The sequence below is a fragment of the Leptinotarsa decemlineata genome, unplaced genomic scaffold (genome assembly GCF_025532065.1).
Source record: "Leptinotarsa decemlineata unplaced genomic scaffold, Ldec_3_MD MMD2_tig00000505_RagTag_RagTag, whole genome shotgun sequence".
Classification (NCBI taxonomy): domain Eukaryota; kingdom Metazoa; phylum Arthropoda; class Insecta; order Coleoptera; family Chrysomelidae; genus Leptinotarsa; species Leptinotarsa decemlineata.
Genome location: NW_027412549.1, coordinates 10,847,394 through 10,865,884, shown reverse-complemented (window position 1 = coordinate 10,865,884; position 18,491 = coordinate 10,847,394). Strand labels below are relative to the sequence as shown.

Genomic DNA, 18,491 nt, shown 5'->3' with positions numbered 1-18,491 from the left:
GTGAAGTTATATCAGGAACAGATAGTACACCGGTTTAACTTACAGATGCATGTTCACAGACCAAGTCGTTGGCCGATCCAGCCTGGTTACTCAGCATTACGTCATATGCGATCTTATTTATACACCTTGTTTTCTTATTTAATTCATTCAATTGTATTCATTTTTATTAAATGTACAAATAAAGTTTTTTAAAAAGTCTCAAAGCAAATCCTTCGAAATAAATAACGTTAATTCATTATCATCAGTATTGCAACGAAAGGTGCGCCTGTTTATATAATTAGGATGCTTTTAGCATCAACGAATTTGAATAGTAACGAGATGACCCGGAGTCTGTCAATGAGGAAATGACTTTGAGATAAATTTATTCTTGTTAAGTGAATGGAGGGTTTCGAAAGTACGAAATATTTTTGTTTACTTTATTTTGAATATTGATATTGATTTAACCATCACCAGGACGGTACAATAAAGAACGAATGTTCAATATTCACTCGAGAAAAAGTTTGATGGCCTCTCATTTCAAACAAGATTCCTATGCCGAGATTGAATCAAATAAGCGTATGGATGTCTTTACGTACTGAGTAAATTTGTCCCTTCCGTGACATGGAGTCGTGATGTTATGGAATAAATGAGGACTTATTTTGTAAAATTATCCAGAATGATGCTTAAGAGGTAATAAGATCTTATACCGAAACTTCGAGGTCAACCATTATTGATAGTGTTGAATTGTAACTCTCTAATGATATCTGATTCAATTCTACAACGAATGCGTGGAGTACAAACAAAATAGGAAAACGTGATTCTTGTATAATTCAATGTTCATATGGAAGTCGTTGTTTCGAAATTACTCTTTCTTTAGTGTAATTCAATGTTCATGTGGAAGTAGTTTTTTTGGGGGGGCTATTTCTCCCATTTTTCATTTGAAAGTAACTTTTATGCATGATCTACAGGCCTTTGAAAAAAGTTTACTTTGAACCTAATTTCTTTTTTTCTTTCTTCGAAGTCCTAGTTGTCAAAGGAAATACTATAGAATTGCACATTTTTTTGTTTCCATTGTTTGAATTCTTTCCTTCCTCTTCAGGTTGGAATTGTTTCTTAATTTCTATCGCCTCCCTATAGAGTATTGGATAGTTCAATCGTGGACGGTGGTCTTTCCAAATGCGATTATGTTCATTATTCGCTTCTGTTAATTTGTTGGTATTCACCATGTTTTCAATTTTAGCCGGTCCACAGCTACATTGAATCTTTTGAATTGAATGCGATGAATCTTTGGATTTTTGCGATTCATCGTGAATTGAATTTTTTGTTTGAGAAAATTAGTTTAGTTTCTCTTCTCCGCTTTTTATTTCTAGAAAATGTTATCAAGTGTTATCAAATTAGTTTAGTTGCTCTTCTCCTCTTTTTATTTCTAGAAAATGTTATCAACGGAATGCAGCCAATGATATGGTTTCCCTGCCGCTCAGGGACTGTAGGAAACAATTGTATCTGACCACCAGGTTTTTGAGAAGAAAAAATCATTTTGTCCATTCATCAGATCTCGATGATACGAAAAAACTATCTCAAAAAACATAAATCCTTTCGTAATGTCTATATATGGCTTGTCAAAAGTTCACGAAGAGAGTGTGCCACTGAGTCCTATCGTGAATGGGATAAGTTCGCCTACTTATGAGCTGACCAAACACTCAACGATCCGTCTGCAGCCGCACACGGGAAAAACGGAATAATTTATTGATGACTTGGTAGGGGAGAGTTCCCTTGAACTGGACATTTTTATTGGAATGGCTCTAGCGGCTAAACAATTCATCATTTAGGAATTGAAATATTTATATCAACACGTCAGAAAATCAGGCTTTATATTTCTACACTTAAAAGTTATAAAAAGATAAGTCAAGATGTTTAAAATTTTATTTTTCTTATTGTTTACCAAGTGTCCGATTCATGAACAGGTTTCTATGAAGCGGACGGTTATTTCCATGAAATGGACACTAGACGATTTTTATACGGTTTTCATAATTAACCGATTACAATACAGTAGGTACAAAAATTTAAAAACATTTGCAACAGAAAAAAATTAACTTTCCCAGAAATCCACAAGAATTGTGAGCCCATTTCGTGCAAAGTGTGCACTGGAGCCATTCTTCTTTGCTGTTTTGTTATTCACCTTGACAGATTGGACAAACCGAATTTTCCTTTTCACCTTCTCGATCACATGAATCATCTTTATTTTTTTCCACCATTTCTTCATAAAATTCTTCTAGGTTAGCAGGTGTCGGAGACTCACCGTGTAGTGATATTTCCGAGGATATATCAGTATCAGAATCGTAATCATTTTTAGCAACTTTTGGTAACTTCATATTCATTTTAGTTTTCTTTGATGATACTTTTGCTTTTGAGAGCCTCTATTTGTTTTTCGTTTCTTCGCCTTTTCCTCAAATGCTCTCATAAGTTCATCTTTTTCGGGAGTGTCAGTTATAACAGCACTTTTTCCTTTTTTTCTTTTACTTCGGACCGATTTCCGTGGCATTACTTTTGGATAGTGTCTAAGAACTTCAGGTGAAATTAGATTTAGTTCAGCTCGACCTTGTAATGTAATTGATCGATTTAAGTTCTCCACACTTCTAGAACAGCAAGGTCTTGAATGGTCAGAGCTAGTTGAGGGGATAAATTCCAAACAGGTGCTGTTAAACTTGGCGGTCTGCTCACAGGAATTTGTAGTGTTCAAGTTGGAAGTTGACTGAGAAACTATGTCCAATCCTCCAACTTCAGATAAATCATTGGACTTCTTGTCTTGAATATCTTGTTCTTGGATTTCTTTGTTGCAAGGATTTGGCCAGTCGGTTACAGATGATGCCAGAAAGTCGTCTTCAGTAAATATTGATGAATTAAATGGATATATTCCTATTTTCAGAAAGCTTTTACAAATATTGTTTATTGGAAAAGATTCACTATATGCAACATTAACAAATCCTGCAACTTCGTATAGACTAACGGTTTTGCCAGGATTTGAGACAAGCCAATTATTTAATGCCACTTTGTACTTTGCCTTAAAAGGACCGTAAACTGCCACATCAAGTGGTTGCATACGGTGACTGCAGTGGGGAGGGAGTGTTAAAATGATTATATTATTTTTCCTTGCAAAATCAATTACTTGTATATTCACATGAGTAATGTGGTTATCCATAATAATCAAAGCTTCATCTTCACTCGTGGGTTTAACATGGTTAACAAAATGCTTTAGAGACTCTACAAATATTTCTTCTGTAATCCACCCAGATGGATTTGCAAACCCTTCAGACCCTGTCGGTGCATGTTTAACCATAATGTCCTTAAAATAAACCCGAGGAAACACGAATACAGGTGGCAGTGATCTGCCGGCAGCATTTATAAAAAAAAGTGTGGTGATAAGCGTTCCTCTTTCGGCAGATGCAATTTGACCAACCTGTTTGGAACCCCCTACTGCTATAACTTTTGGTGATTTTGTAACTGTCATACAACCGGTTTCATCCAGGTTCCAAATCATGTTGGCTGAAAACCATATTTCTTGTATAAGCTTTCTAATTTGTAAAAAAAAGGTGCCTACGTTTGATTTATTAAAACTAGATGCTCTGCTTAGAGACGTATTTTCTGGCTGACGGAGCCACAAATCCTTATTGCGTTTCATAAACCCATGAAGCCAGTGAATTCCAGCTTTAGAATTTTTGTTCCATTCTGGTGGAATAGATATGTTGTTCGCCAATGCAAACTGGTATGCAAGCTCTCTTGTTTGCGTGATAGTTAAGCCATGACACATTTTCGATGTTGTTTTAAGGTAAGAAACTAATAATTGTTATGAAAACGTTTTTCTGTTTCCAATATTGCGGTTGTAAACAAGTTCATTGCCAGGCGCACTTTTCGCTTTTTTTACAAGGACAGCTAATAAAGACTTTGAAATGCCGGAGTTTTAAGCTGCACTCCGAATCTGCACTGCATCTACAGCTTTACGAATTTCTTCGTCAGCCTTTCTTGTTTGCTTTGACATAATAAGTCAAGCCTAAAAGAAAAAAGTCGGTCAACTATTTTACTCAGAACTTTATTCCTTGAATCGGACACTCCGGTTCCCATGAATCGGACGTCCTATTCATGGATATCGTTGGTGTCCAATTCATGGACACCAACGATTTTTTGTTATTTACTTTAAAGTGAATCCGTATTTTTACTTTTATGGTTTAAAATATAAATGAGATCAACATACCTGGGTGAAACTAGACCTGGTAAGCAAACAATCAACCCAAAAATCTTTCGGATATCTTCAAAAATAGCCAGTCTAAATAAATTGTTGAAACAGGTAAATATTTACTTTGCTTGCCACCAATATTTCACTGAGTGTACTAATACCAAACGATAACGCCGACGCACCGATACTAACACCAACACGTGTTATATGGTCAACTAATATACAGTAAGCATTACAAATAGGTAAGTATGCAACCAAACATGCATAAACCGATGTGTCCGTTTCATGGGTTGTCCACTTCAAGGAAACTCTCCCCTACATTTCATGGAAAAGATGATAGTGAAGAGAATAGGTCCAGGAGACATAATAGTGAGTCACGATGTGGTCTCCTTGTACTCAATGGCTCCGCTCAAAGATACTATTCAGCTAATCAGCAAAATATCCTCGGTATCGGTATCCTCGGTAATCAATGATATTCCATAATTGAAAATTGGAATTCTTTCAGAGTATTTCATTCCTCTTCCTAAGTTGGAGTTAACAACAAAATGTCATCAACAACAAATCTTTAGATTTGTTTACTACCAGTCTTCAAGCATAGCCACTGACTGATAAGAAAGATTTTTTTCCTTATTCAGAGGAATCGGGCAAATTCTGAATACGAAGTTGGTTAGTATCTCGTCCACTAGATGGAGTGACATTTTGTTGTTCGCTCAAACTTAGGAAGAGGAATGAAATACTCTGAAAGAATTCCAATTTTCAATTATGGATTATCATGGACTTTAGGTCGATGATGGCCACTATCTTGCACTGACTAGTGGTTAACGAGCCCGAAGCCGGTCTGCAAGTGTGCCCGTTCCAAAATTGAAGGTCGACTCTTTTAGTTGTATTGCCAATTGTATATGAAGGGAATTTTCGTGAAGATTCCTGCACTGACGCGTGTCGGATATAATCCAACGCCCTTCGTGGTATTAGCCAAGGGAGTAGGTGTTTTCCGATAGGTGTCAGTCCATTCAACCAACTGTGTAGGTATATCCGAGACGGGCTTGAACGTTTAAAGTTCATTTTTTTAGATTTGTTCAATGCCAGTCTTCAAGCATAGCCCACTGACTGATAAGAATGTACATTAGATTGAGCGGAAGTGAAACTGTATTATTTCGTGGTTACGTTGATGAGGTATGGCATAAGGTGGAGAGCAAATGAACGGATTCCTTCCATATTTGAACTCCCTCATTCCTAAAATACAATTCATAATGAAACGGGAAACCCAAGGAACCATCGCCGTCGCCTTCTTAGATGTAGCACTGAACTGAACAGACGTAAAGATGGAACATTAGCTCATAAAATTCACAAGAAATCAACGCATACAGAAATGTTTCTGAATGAAATTTCCAACTATCAGCCACGACGGAAAGGGGGGTAAATTTAGTAATTAGTGCCCGACGAATCTGTGAACCTGCGAGTCTACCCAGAAAATTAAATTTTATGAAAATGTTTTCGAAGGGAATGTGTACAGCGATGCAGAATTCAAGCAGAAAATGCCACCCAACAATATAAATTTCTCCAAAATAATAAATGGACAGCAATATGTCTTGGAACAATCATGTCGCTTGTTACGTTTCAATTTAGCACTAGATCAAACTGCTCTTATGTGACCTTTCAAAACACTACGTTATCTTATAAGATCTTTCTTCAAAGGATATTAACAATGTAATTAAGTTACAAGTAGATTTTATTCATTTAACATCATAGTAATGGAAATCTTCCGTTCCATAGAAAACTATACCTGAAATGTACAAGAATATATGTATGCTCCCTGACTAACTGCTTTGACCAGTACTTACACATTCTCCTCTTGCCAATCGACGTTGGAGATCCGAAAATTCCTCGCTAGGTTGAAATAGTTGTTATTGTTTGTTTCTCAGTTTACTTCGCCTATCATTTTTCAGCCGTTGCCTGCCTTATTCTCTATACCTTTCCGAGAATATTTCTTACATAGATTGTTATTCATCACTTCCAGAAGGTTAACTGACATATTAGAGCCATATCGCCTGAAAAACAATATTAGTTAGCTCTGGTTTCTGAATACTGTTTGATATTTTCGGTAAATATTCTGCATAAAATGAATGTTCAAATATTCGTACTGAATGGGGAAGATGTGACGACTTACCTTATATGTTTCTATTCCATCGCATAAATGAGGATTGGTAAATAGTTGAAAATAGGTTGGAGTGAATATTTTTGTAAACATTCTATTACAAGGTGAGACAGCTGTTGGTTGACATCCGCCGAACTTTCGTAGTGTCGTTCCGACGAACTACACCGAACTAGTTCTACAGTTGTTCACGGGTGGAGGATTGATCGGTTACTCAAATTGTCAAGGGTTGTTTAGGGTTGCATTGCTTTGAGAAGGAGTTTTGATGGGTCATGGACTTGTTGATGATGTCTCAAGTGGCTGTGGAGGAATTGATAGATTTATGATGTTGTGCACAGCGCCCCCTTGGTGCTTGTAGTGTAGATTGGACGCACTGTGGCAACAACTGGTTAGCTGTCAGATGTGGCAGTCTCTTAGTATTCGGAAGTTGGCCTTCGATGAGCTTGGTTCGGAGTTCAAACGTACCATCAGACTGATTGTAGGATATATATATGGTTGTATTTGTGCCATCCTTCACGGGGATTATTTCTACAAGTCAGGATTGTATAGTGGAAGACTGATTGGTCATTTTGGTGTGGATATTTGCAGTCTTGAAACTTAATCTCTTTTGAGGATTTGTGGTGGTTACCGAACTCGTGCCAGGTGGAAGGATTTCCGAAATTAGGTATGTCTGAATCACTGTCGCATCTCTCATGTGGTCTTAGCTATGATATCACCTCTTCAATTCTACAACCTTCGTTTCTCGTCTTCTCTAGATTCATAAGAAACAGAAGGCCCTTAGTCACTCATCAAGTCCCAGTAGGACTTCCGTGCAGAGCACCGCACACGAAGAAACATATAGAAAACCCCTTGGCCAGGGTAACAATTTTACCATTAAATGTGTTTTTGATGATTTTAGTAATTTCTGATTCCACCGTTATATCTCAACTGAATATTAGTATTGAAGAGAGGTTTCAACACTCATTCAATTTTCTTGATTTTTTTACGGGTTATATGGTTATACAGGGCACCCAATATACCAGGGGTATTGATTAGTCAAAGAGTCCCTATTGAATGGGGGTTGAATCTCACCTTGTTTTTATCTGATTCTGATTTAGAATTTTCTTCCGTAGGGTTTTTTTCTTCTTTAAGGGTTTTTTTCCTATTTTCTTCTTGGGTCTTATTTGGTGATCCATTACCAGCTTGTTGTGCCCTACAGGGTGATCTATCTTGGTGGTGCTACAGGGTGATCCATCTCCGCCGTACTACAGGGTGATCCACTTCCGTCGAACCACGGGGTAGCCTAACACCATATACCGGGTGGCCCAAAAGGAGCACGCAAGTTATAATTGATTTAATTGAATATTTGTGATATACTGAGTTAGTTGAATAATTGTTGCCCTTATGTTCATTGATACCTGTTGATATAGTGTTTGTTTATCGTTTATTGATAAAGAGTTTGTTTATTGATACCAGATTGATATAGTGATTCATCTGTGAAATGGATATTGAGGTATATTCTTCCTTCACGATTGTTGATTGACACCGATGCGCCTACGCCTGAGCTCACGCGACGCAAACGAGTTTGTCTTACCTTCCGATACTAGTATTTACGATTTCACCTACTCAATTTTCGTGGTAGTTTTACTCGACGTATTGTAGTTTTTTTAAGCGTCGTTACTACCGTAATTTATGGCTGATTGAATTCGTGGTTATATACACCGCGCTCTTGTATTGACATTTGAACATCGCGTAATAGTGTGAGTATCGCATTGTTGTCTTAGAAGCGTTGTTGGTTAATCCATGTAAGTTAGGATTACTGAATAAATCTTATTGAGGATCTTTATCTTTTATTTCCAATATCAATTGGTAAGTTATTTATATTGTGAGTCACTTAGGGTATCTGGAGGATTAAATTTACCTGGCGCCCATTAAGATCTATTTGAAATTTGCTAAGTTGTTTAACCCACTCCCGTCTCCACTGTTTAGCTTAGCCGCGGATACCCATCTGTCTTATTTGTTACCGACAGATGATTTAGTCTCCTCTCGTGGTTTGTGAGGTGACACGCTGGAATCACAAAAGCCGTTTCTCATAAGCTTGGATCACTGTTTCGAACCAGAAAACTGTACACACCTCAAGCTCAGATTAGACCTTCTTTGTAGTATTGTTCTCATGTATGGAGCTCCGCCCTTAAGCATACCCTGAAACTGCTGGATTCCATCCAGAAAAGAGTCATCCGCCTGATTAGAGACGCGAACATCACTTGCAATCTTGATAGTCTGGAACATCGAAGAAATGTTGGAGATATGTCTCTCTTCTATAGATTTTTTAACGGGAAGTGTTCAAGTGTTTTGGTACATTTGATTCCACCAACAGCGGTACAAATCAGAAATGCGCGACGGACTGTGGCTGTTCATCGTTTTGAGGTTCAACTCAGTACATCTCAGTTCATCTCAGTACATTTGTAGATCTGCGTTTATGTGGAATAAACTTCCTGGGAACATTTTTTCTAATGGATTCAATGGCCAGCAATTAAAATCCAATGTGAATCACTACTTTTGCATAGGCACCGCTCTTAGAGCGCCTTAATGATTTTTCTGTATTGCCTGTGTTTTATCTTTAAAAAAAGAGAATGCCAAGGCAACTCAAAATAGACCTGTCGATGAAAAAGGTTTCCTGTCATACGTGAAGAATGTTACCTGCCCCATGGTGAGAGTTCTGGAGAAACAAAATTTGACTCCGATATCCAAGCCGATGATGGAAACAGTGTAAGTCTTATGGTTTCTTTCAATGTATACGTCTTAACCCGTCGCTTTGTTGACAATGGAGTCACGAATAGAAGTGTAAGTACCCGGTTTTCTGAACACAAGAAACATTTTTGCTTGGGGCATATCGACAAATCAGCAGCAACGGAAAATGAACTTAAAGGCGTTATCGCCTTTGAAAAGACTCAAGTCCTTTATAGAGGTCAGGGTAACTATCCAGTACTATATAAGGAGACGATAGAAATTCAGTAACTCGAGAATAATTTCAATGAAAATCGAGAGGAAATGAACATCACTGAAATCTGGCCACCTGAGAATAATTGCTTTCGTATCAGGACATTCACTTCTATCAATAGAAACGAAGCTACGCCGACCACCAATGGAATAAAACAAAATACGAAACAATTTTAAATTCTGCTTGGCGGACAATTAGAACATTTCATTCATTGCCCCATAGATGATAATATCCACCGCAGTCGTCTGACAGAGAAATCATGCATACAGTAATTCCGCATGGACAAAAAAAATTAATTGGAATTTATAACCATGATTGTCCATGAACTTTTTCATATAAAATCTTGTCTTTCTTGTTATAAAAACCGGTTATTTTGTAAAACACATTGTGGTTGAATGGCATATTCTGTTTGAGTGACGAATAAAATATTATCTTAATATTGCCTAACATGGCAACAAGTACTTATGATGTACTATTTGGAACCTTTGGTGTAGTAATGAATATTACTGAAGTTTTTCCCAACACCAAATCGTTATTTTTACACCTCGACACGTGTTTCGATCACCAAGTGATCATCTTCAAGAGGAAGATGAAAGTAGAAACTACTCAAAACTAAAGCTATTTATGCTATTCAGGTACATCATACAGGTAGGTAATCAGTAATACCACCCATACAAGTGTACCAGCCTAAATTAATATATGTTAATTTGTAATGATTTCAATATTCTTTGTTATGATAATTTTGATGATGAATTTAAAAATCTGTGTAATGTCTTCAGATATTATAACATGAGACATATAGTGAGTTGACTAACTAGAGAAACACCCAGTACAGCTTCAGCCATTGACGAAATATTTTCAAATTGCACTGACAAGTGACACAGTAGTAGTGACTGACACAAGAGCTTTTTCGTAGCTACTGGGATAGCGAAACAAGTCGTGATATACAGGCTGATTCACGGTGGATGGCACATTAGACGTTTCTGGTGAACCAGACAACGGATCACTTTGAAAATTTGATGGAGGGCATATTCGGACATTCTAACTAAAATATTTTCGACAATGCGGTGTTGCCGCTTCTATTAGAAAGCAGTAGCAACTTTGATTTTTCAAATAGAACACTCTGTATATAATATTATTTCTGGAATCTACAACAATTGCCCGACAACTTTTCTTGATATTTTCCTATACCTATCTGTTACCGTTTTGGAAATAAAAATTAATTTCAATTTTTTTCTTCGAAAATCATGACTTCTAAAAATGCCGATATCTTTTAGTTAAGAAGTACTATGATATCGAAATTTGGTTTGGAGTTAGGTGATACTTGGACACTTCCCACACGTCTGCCTAATCTCCGTTACTTCAATACAGGGTGGTAAAAAAATACAGTTTTTTCGTTTGCTTGAAAAAGTTGCTGAAATTTGATTATTTTAAATGGAACACCCTGTATATTATTGAAAATTCGGAAAGCTGCTGAAATTTGCTTTCTTTCTATGTATATCATACCTATACCTAACTAGTCAAGTTTCGGACTTATGAACATTTATTTGTGAAAATGTCCCTTCAGAATGGTATTTCCATTCGGTATTTGGTAAGCAGGCCATGATTACTATTTGACAGTAGCGTTGTGACATTCTCCTAATAATATCGACATTTTCGTCACTTCAGAAGTTGCAAATAACTTCAAAACGATGGAACAAAACTATTCAAACGAAGTTCTTATGAATTTGTTTATTATTTTTGGACAGTGTGACAAAATTATCAGCAGAACATGTAGAAAGTTCAATGAAATGTATCCGAATCTACCGCCAATGAACCTCAAGAAATTTATACGAATTCAGAACAATTTCGATGCATTTGTATCAACTTTAAAAGCAACAAGAAACTTGCCTCGACCCGTAACTTTCGAAGACAACCAGATTAATGTCTTAGCATATTTTCACGCATTTCCCGAGTCATCGATGAGAAGTGCTGAAGAAGATTTGGGTATAAAATATTCATCGGTTCAAAGAATCTTGCGAAGACATAAAATGCATGATTATAAATTCACCAAAATTCAAGCAATGAAGCCTCAAGATCCTCAACAGAGAGTTGAATTTTGTGAAATGTTGTTGACACGCATTCAAGAAGATCCACTTTTTTTAAATAAAATTATTTGGACTGATGAATCGAAATTTTCGAGAGAAGGGATTTTCAATAGAAAAAATCGTCATTATTGGTCCAGTGAAAATCATCACGTCACAAAAGAAGCCAGATTTCAAGAAAAATTTAGTTTTAATGTCTTCTGCATGTTGATGGACAACAAATTGAGGTACGTGATATACGAGGAGTCATTAACATCCAGAAGCTACCTGAATATTTTGGAGAATACTGTAGACAGTTTCGTGGATAATCTGCCACTCGAAGATTATCGAAACTGTTGGTACCAACTAGACGGAGATCCTGCACATTGCACAAGAGAAGTGAGCGCAGAACTGGATAGACTATTTGACGATCGGTGGATGAGGCGCTTGGGACCATGGAATTGGCCAGCGAGATCACCCGATCTTAATCTATTAGATTTTTATTTGTGGGGAATGTTTAAAGAAAAAGTTTACAAAATACCCGTGCGTTCGAGAGATGAATTGCTAGAAAGGATTGCCCAAACATTTGAAGATTTGGATCCCAATGAAATCAGATCTGCCACCACGAAAGCAGTCAACACCCGCATTTTGAAGTGCTTGGGAGTGAACGGCCAGCGACTCGAACATATTTTGAAATATTCCACATGATTGTTTTACTTTTTTATAATTATTCATATCAATATTTCCAATTTCAAGTTTCTTGGTGCTTTTTTAAAGTTTATCCAAACATATTGAAATTGTTCTGAATTCGTATAAATTTCTTGAGGTTCATTGGCGGTAGATTCGGATACATTTCATTGAACTTTCTACATGTTCTGCTGATAATTTTGTCACACTGTCCAAAAATAATAAACAAATTCATAAGAACATCGTTTGAATAGTTTTGTTCCATCGTTTTGAAGGTATTTGCAACTTCTGAAGTGACGAAAATGTCGATATTATTAGGAGAATGTCACAACGCTACTGTCAAATAGTAATCATGGCCTGCTTACCAAATACCGAATGGAAATACCATTCTGAAGGGACATTTTCACAAATAATGTTCATAAGTCCGAAACTTGACTAGTTACGTATAGGTATGATATACATAGAAAGAAAGCAAATTTCAGCAGCTTTCCGAATTTCCAATAATATACAGGGTGTTCTATTAAAAATAATCAAATTTCAGCAACTTTTTCAAGCAAACGAAAAAACTATATTTTTTTACCACCCTGTATTGAAGTAACGGAGATTAGGCAGACGTGTGGGAAGTGTCCAAGTATCACCTAACTCCAAACCAAATTTCGATATCATAGTACTTCTTAACTAAAAGATATCGGCATTTTTTAGAAGTCATGATTTTCGAAGAAAAAAATTGAAATTAATTTTTATTTCGAAAACGGTAACAGACAGGTATAGGGAAATATCCAGAAAAGTTGTCGGGCAATTGTTGGAGATTCCAAAAATAATATTATATACAGAGTGTTCTATTTGAAAAATCAAAGTTGCTTCTGCTTTCTAATAGAAGCGGCAACACCGCATTGTCGAAAATATTTTAGTTGTATAGAGAATGTCCGAATATGCCCTCCATTAAATTTTCAGCCTGTATTATTTGAAAATAAAGTTTGTGAAGATCAAATCATAAGGTGTAGTTTATGAAAGTAACGGCCAAATCAATCAGAAAATTGAAAACCTTTTATAAATTTTCAAAACTTTGCGAGATCGCCAGCTTCCATGATAACCAAAAAAACCCCTACTAAACTATTATTTACTAATCGGCTTACAAAAATTCTTGGATAGAACATTTATATCAGCTAATTCCGATATGAAACACCTTCGGCGTTATGAAAATCAAAGTAACTGAATTGATCAAATAGGATATCTTTCCATTATTACCATTCCATTACATTTCCATTATTAGGTTGAGAAACTATACTTTGAAAGTAAACAGAACTAAGAATTTATTTTCATTGTGAAGTCTTTGAAATAATTTCCCTTAGTAATTATGAGAGGTTTCATGGTGCTATTTTTACTGCCATTTTGATTTTTTCAATGGGAGCGGAATTCAAATCTGCAACCTGTTGAGAGTTATTGTAAAATTAATAAGAACTATACTTATCTACTGTCAAACCATAGTCATTGATAGTGCATCGATAAAAAATATATGTTTGACGATCTTTGCAGCTGAAGTTTTTGAAAACAACTTATAAGGGATGTTAAAAATGAAGTTTTTTTACAAATTCAGATGTTACTGAAAACGATTCACTCTTTTGAGAGTTAGATTCAATCAGTTTTTATCAATCACCCAGATAACTCACAGATGATTATTTTATGACTCGAGAAGAATTGTTTTCGAATGATTAGTAGCAAATAGCAAATCTTCCAAATTTTCCTGTAGAAATATTTCTTCAAAAGAGCTCAATTGCTACAAACTATCTCAAGGAGTCTCTAATATTTTAATTGACCATTTTACTCATTTTGAACTTATTTTGAACAAAATTTCGGAATTAGTATATTTTTCATACACTTGACTCACCAATTCATCAGGACTGATAAAATAAACACCATAACTGTCACTAACTACTAATTGTATAACTAAAACACAATGGACATAGTATTTCCACATTTTGTATCACCCCAAGCACTACCAAGAAGCTTCTGAATGTACAATCAACGATGAACTGAACGTAATAGTACAATTATGTCGTAGTTATGAATCTCAAATAGGAACCTATTAGTATTCAGGAATATATTACTCAAAGAAATTACTCATGAACGAATGAGAAACTAGTGGATAACATTGATGGTTCAAAGCAAGAAGGAAAGAAATTTTCTGTTAATAATTTTTTTGTGTTCTAACTGAAGGACGTTGATGTGAAGAACTCCTAAAGTGAATTTTTTAACATCGTATTGATGGTTACACGCAAACTGTGGAAAAAAAATGATATTTGGGACACCTGCGGTGTAAAACCTTCGCATCCACGATTTTAAATTCATACAGAGTTGCTGAAAAAATATAGACCGTTACTTTTTGAAAAATTTGTGGAACAACTACGACTTCTAGAATTTGAAAAGAGATGTAACAGTTTAATAGACTTCCATTCTGGAAAGTCATTCGATTTTTCATTTACAAAAATATGGGCTGCTTTTTGGTAATCCAATTTTATATTTTCAAGGATGAGAGTGGTGGAAAGATCAGAGATCAGTCAAATTCAACCCGACGTTTCGGTTTATTATTGAACTATAATCATGGGTGATCATAATCATTCAGTTCATATATATAAAAAATTTACAATAAATGGAAGTTACTTTAGTTCGTTTTGGCTATTGTCAGAAAATAAATGTACATTGGATAATTTTTCCCTTTTTTCTTGAAGCAATTGTCTTGCTGGCTATAAATTTAGTATTTGGTTGATTATTAGAATATCTCCGATTTTTTTTATAAACTGACCCAGCCGTTATCAAAGGGTAGATATCTATGAATTGAAAATCATCCATGAAAAATGCTTTATAGAAAATTCTTTTCTTGAAGCAATTGTTTTGCTGGCTATAAATTTAGAATTTATCTGATGATTAGAATATCTTCGATTTTTTTTATAAACGGGCCCAGCTATTATCAAAGGGTAGATATCTATAAATTGAAAATCATTCATGAGAAATACTTCATAGAAAATTCGTTTCTTGAAGCAATTGTCTTGCTGGCTATACATTTAGAATTTGTTTGATTATTAGAACATCTCCGATTTTTTTATAAACGGACCCAGTCGTTATCAATGGGTAGATATCCTAAATTGAAAATCATTCAAAAGAAATTCTCACAGTAAAGAGTTTTTTGAAAATGTTGTTTCACATAAGGCTACTTTTCTTGAATTGAATACTTTTACATTGTAGATATTGATACAATTTCCGTTTTGAGTATTTGATATAGATAAACTTTGTCTTTCATACTATGTATTTTGGACGAATCGTTTAAAAGTCATCACGATAATATCAACTTGACGCAACGCAGTGAGCCATTACGCGTCGCGTCTACTGTAAGATGACGGGAGACTATGCGCGGGGGTAGATGGGCCTTCTAAACAATGAAGTGCCATCGCCAAGAACGCGATCCAAACGCGGGCAGCCACATGAGGGCAGTCGTCATTGACGGTTGTGTTAGTTTTGCGAATTTTTTTATTGGTAACATAATTCGCTTTTCGAATCTATTCACTACTTAGTATAGTTGGCATACTTTTTTAGAAACTGTATTTTTAAAGTTAAAATATAAATTACTAGCTGTTGCACGCCCTGATATTAACGTACACCTGAAGCTACTGAACCTTGAAATATACAGGTAGCTTCTTTGTATAGCGTTAATAAGCATCAAGAAAGGGAATCAATAATTTCCACCTCCCGAGGGGGTGGGGAAGAGCGGTTCAAATATTGTATTTAATTTCGTCAGTTTTGAAGTTGGGAACCTGAAGTTTTGGGCTGATAGAAAAATATTGTAGCTATTTGTTCACAATTGTCTGTCAAGAAACTCAATGTGACAAACCGAATTTTAGGCGGGCGAGGCCGCTGGCAATAACTATTCTTGTATATAACATCATATTGCAATTCTAATGATGTGATGGTTTTGAGGATAGAAAATACTTCCTGGAGAGTATTTTAATTTTTATGTTTTTGTCTTTATGAATGCGGGCTACTCTTTCGGACATATGACTCACTAGTTGTTGCCCGCGGCTCCGCCCGCGTAGAATTTGATTTGTCATATTAAGTTTCGTGACAGATCATTCCAAAGAAATAGTTATAATATAAAATAGTTATAGAGGTAACTTTATACCATGAACGCTCCTTTTTTCCCCGCGGCTGGCGCCCTTGTTGGAATATTCAAAGTTCCTTTCTTATTGCACATCTTCCATATAAAACGAATCTAGATACAAAATTTCAGCCTCCGAAAATATAGGGGAACGAAAAAACAGTGATGAAAAAGTAATTTTCATATGTTAACTTCCCCTTTTTTCCCGCGGCTGGCACATTAGTTGGAATATTTGAAAATTCTTTATTATTGCATATTTGCAACATGAAATGAAAGTACACGCAAAATTTCAGCCTCCGAAAATATAACGGTACGGAGAACCAGTGATAAAAAAGTAGTTTTCATACGTAATTGCTCCCATTTTATCCCTACGGAGGGCTCCGTAGGGATAAAATGACGAGACGAATGAGTGAGTGTTAAGTGAGTGACTTTCACATTAGAAGTATAAGTAGGTATAGATACAAGTACAGTGTCATTCCCAAAGTATGTACCATATGGGAAACTTATTTATTAAGGAGTTTTCGACAAAAAGTTATTCTTGATAAAAATTTGTGCATTCCCTAAAACTTAACCAACGAAATACAGGACAACACACGTAATATACGAGCAGCCTTCAAATATTTGATTTTGTGACAGGAGTAAATTACTCTTATTTTGAAAAATCGCGGGAAATATTATTTGAAAAAGTTGATCAGCATTAAAAAATACATCTAGATTTGGAGTCATGGCCATCTAAGTGAAGTTTTATTTTTGTACTAATTTTTTTAAATGGGGACTACGAAAAAAAAATTAGCTAAAACGATAAATAGACAGCATGCTGTATACCACTGTTTATTTTGAAAGGCTGTAATATTACAAATTACACAACTATGGTACTAACCACAGTCAATTTTTTTGAATGAAAAGTAAATTAATTTTCAAAGTTTTTGGTTCAAAGTTATTTATATTTTGTGTTAACACCGAAAATTACTCAAAATTGTACAGTATTGTAACAAGAACTTGATATTCAATGATAACAAATCACAAAACATCAAAATATAATAGACATTTTGGAACAAACCCATTGATTTCCTGAAGATTTTCTTTTAAGTGTTTTAAGTTGAATCTCCAGAAAATCAATGAGTTTGTTCCGAAATATCTATTTTATTTTGATGTTTTGTGATTTGCTATTATTGAATATTATGTTCTAGTTACAATACTGTATAATGTTGAGTAATTTTTAGTGTTGAAAAAAAATAAAAATAACTTTGCACCAAAAACTTTGAAAATTAATTTATGGTTAACCATAGTTGTGTAATTTGTAATATTACAGGCTTATAAAATGAATCGTCGTATACAGGATGCTGTATTTATCGTTTTAGCAAATTTTTCTTTCATAGTCCCCATTCAAAAAATGGAAAAAATCAAACTTCACTTATATGGCCATGACTTCAAATCTAGAGTTATTTTTCAATGCTGAACAACTTCTTGAAATAACATTTCCAGAGATTTTTCAAAGTAAGATTACTTTACTCCTGTCACAAAATCAAATATTTGAAGGCTCCTCGTATATTACGTGTGTTGTCCTGTATTTTGTTGGTGCATGTTCAGTTTTAGGGGACAAACTTTTATCAGGAATAACTTTTTGTCAAAAAATTCAATAAATAAGTTTCCCATATGGTGCATACTTTGGGGATGACACTATATAAATGTACAGAAAATGTTATGTGACATCATTTTTGAAAGCCGCGTGTTGAGTGTTTTATCTTTGAAAGTTTTTAATGTATTTTCGTTTTCATGAATGTGGGATTCTCTTTCGGGCATGTGACTAATGTACAGAAAAATGTTTATGATATGGATTTTTTGTTGGAAAGCTGCGAATTGAAATGTTTGTGTTCAGTTAAAATGACGGTTTGGTTACCATAATCTCAATACTGGAACTCTGAGTTGGTTGGAAAAGACTGAAATACATTAAAAAAAATGTTGAAAAGCTATTATTCACTGTGAAATAATTTTGCGACACCACGTTCCAGTTTTATTGAACATCAATATATCGATATATCATGTATTCACTATCAGGATATATTATTTCCAAGTGAGGCAATTTTCACCACCAAAGAAATAGTTCTCAAAACTAAAATCAATTCAAGGCGTTAATAATGCATAAGACGAATGATTCATAAACTATCTAGTATTTTGAAGGTGGATTTGATGTGAAATGCTCACATGATTTGACGAAAATGGAAATGTTTTCATCATTCAGAATTTTT

At 35.1% G+C, this 18,491-nt stretch overlaps 1 protein-coding gene across 1 annotated transcript in view; it reads right to left on the bottom strand.

Annotated features, from left to right (window-relative positions):
- Positions 1-14,137, bottom strand: part of LOC111507722 (juvenile hormone esterase) — a 54,583-nt gene extending 40,446 nt beyond the window's left edge. Inside the window, 1 exon segment of the mRNA XM_074173922.1 lies at positions 13,981-14,137. Coding sequence (XP_074030023.1) covers positions 13,981-14,070 — 90 coding nt within the window. The 5' untranslated portion in view covers positions 14,071-14,137.
- Positions 14,138-18,491: the final 4,354 nt, after the last annotated feature.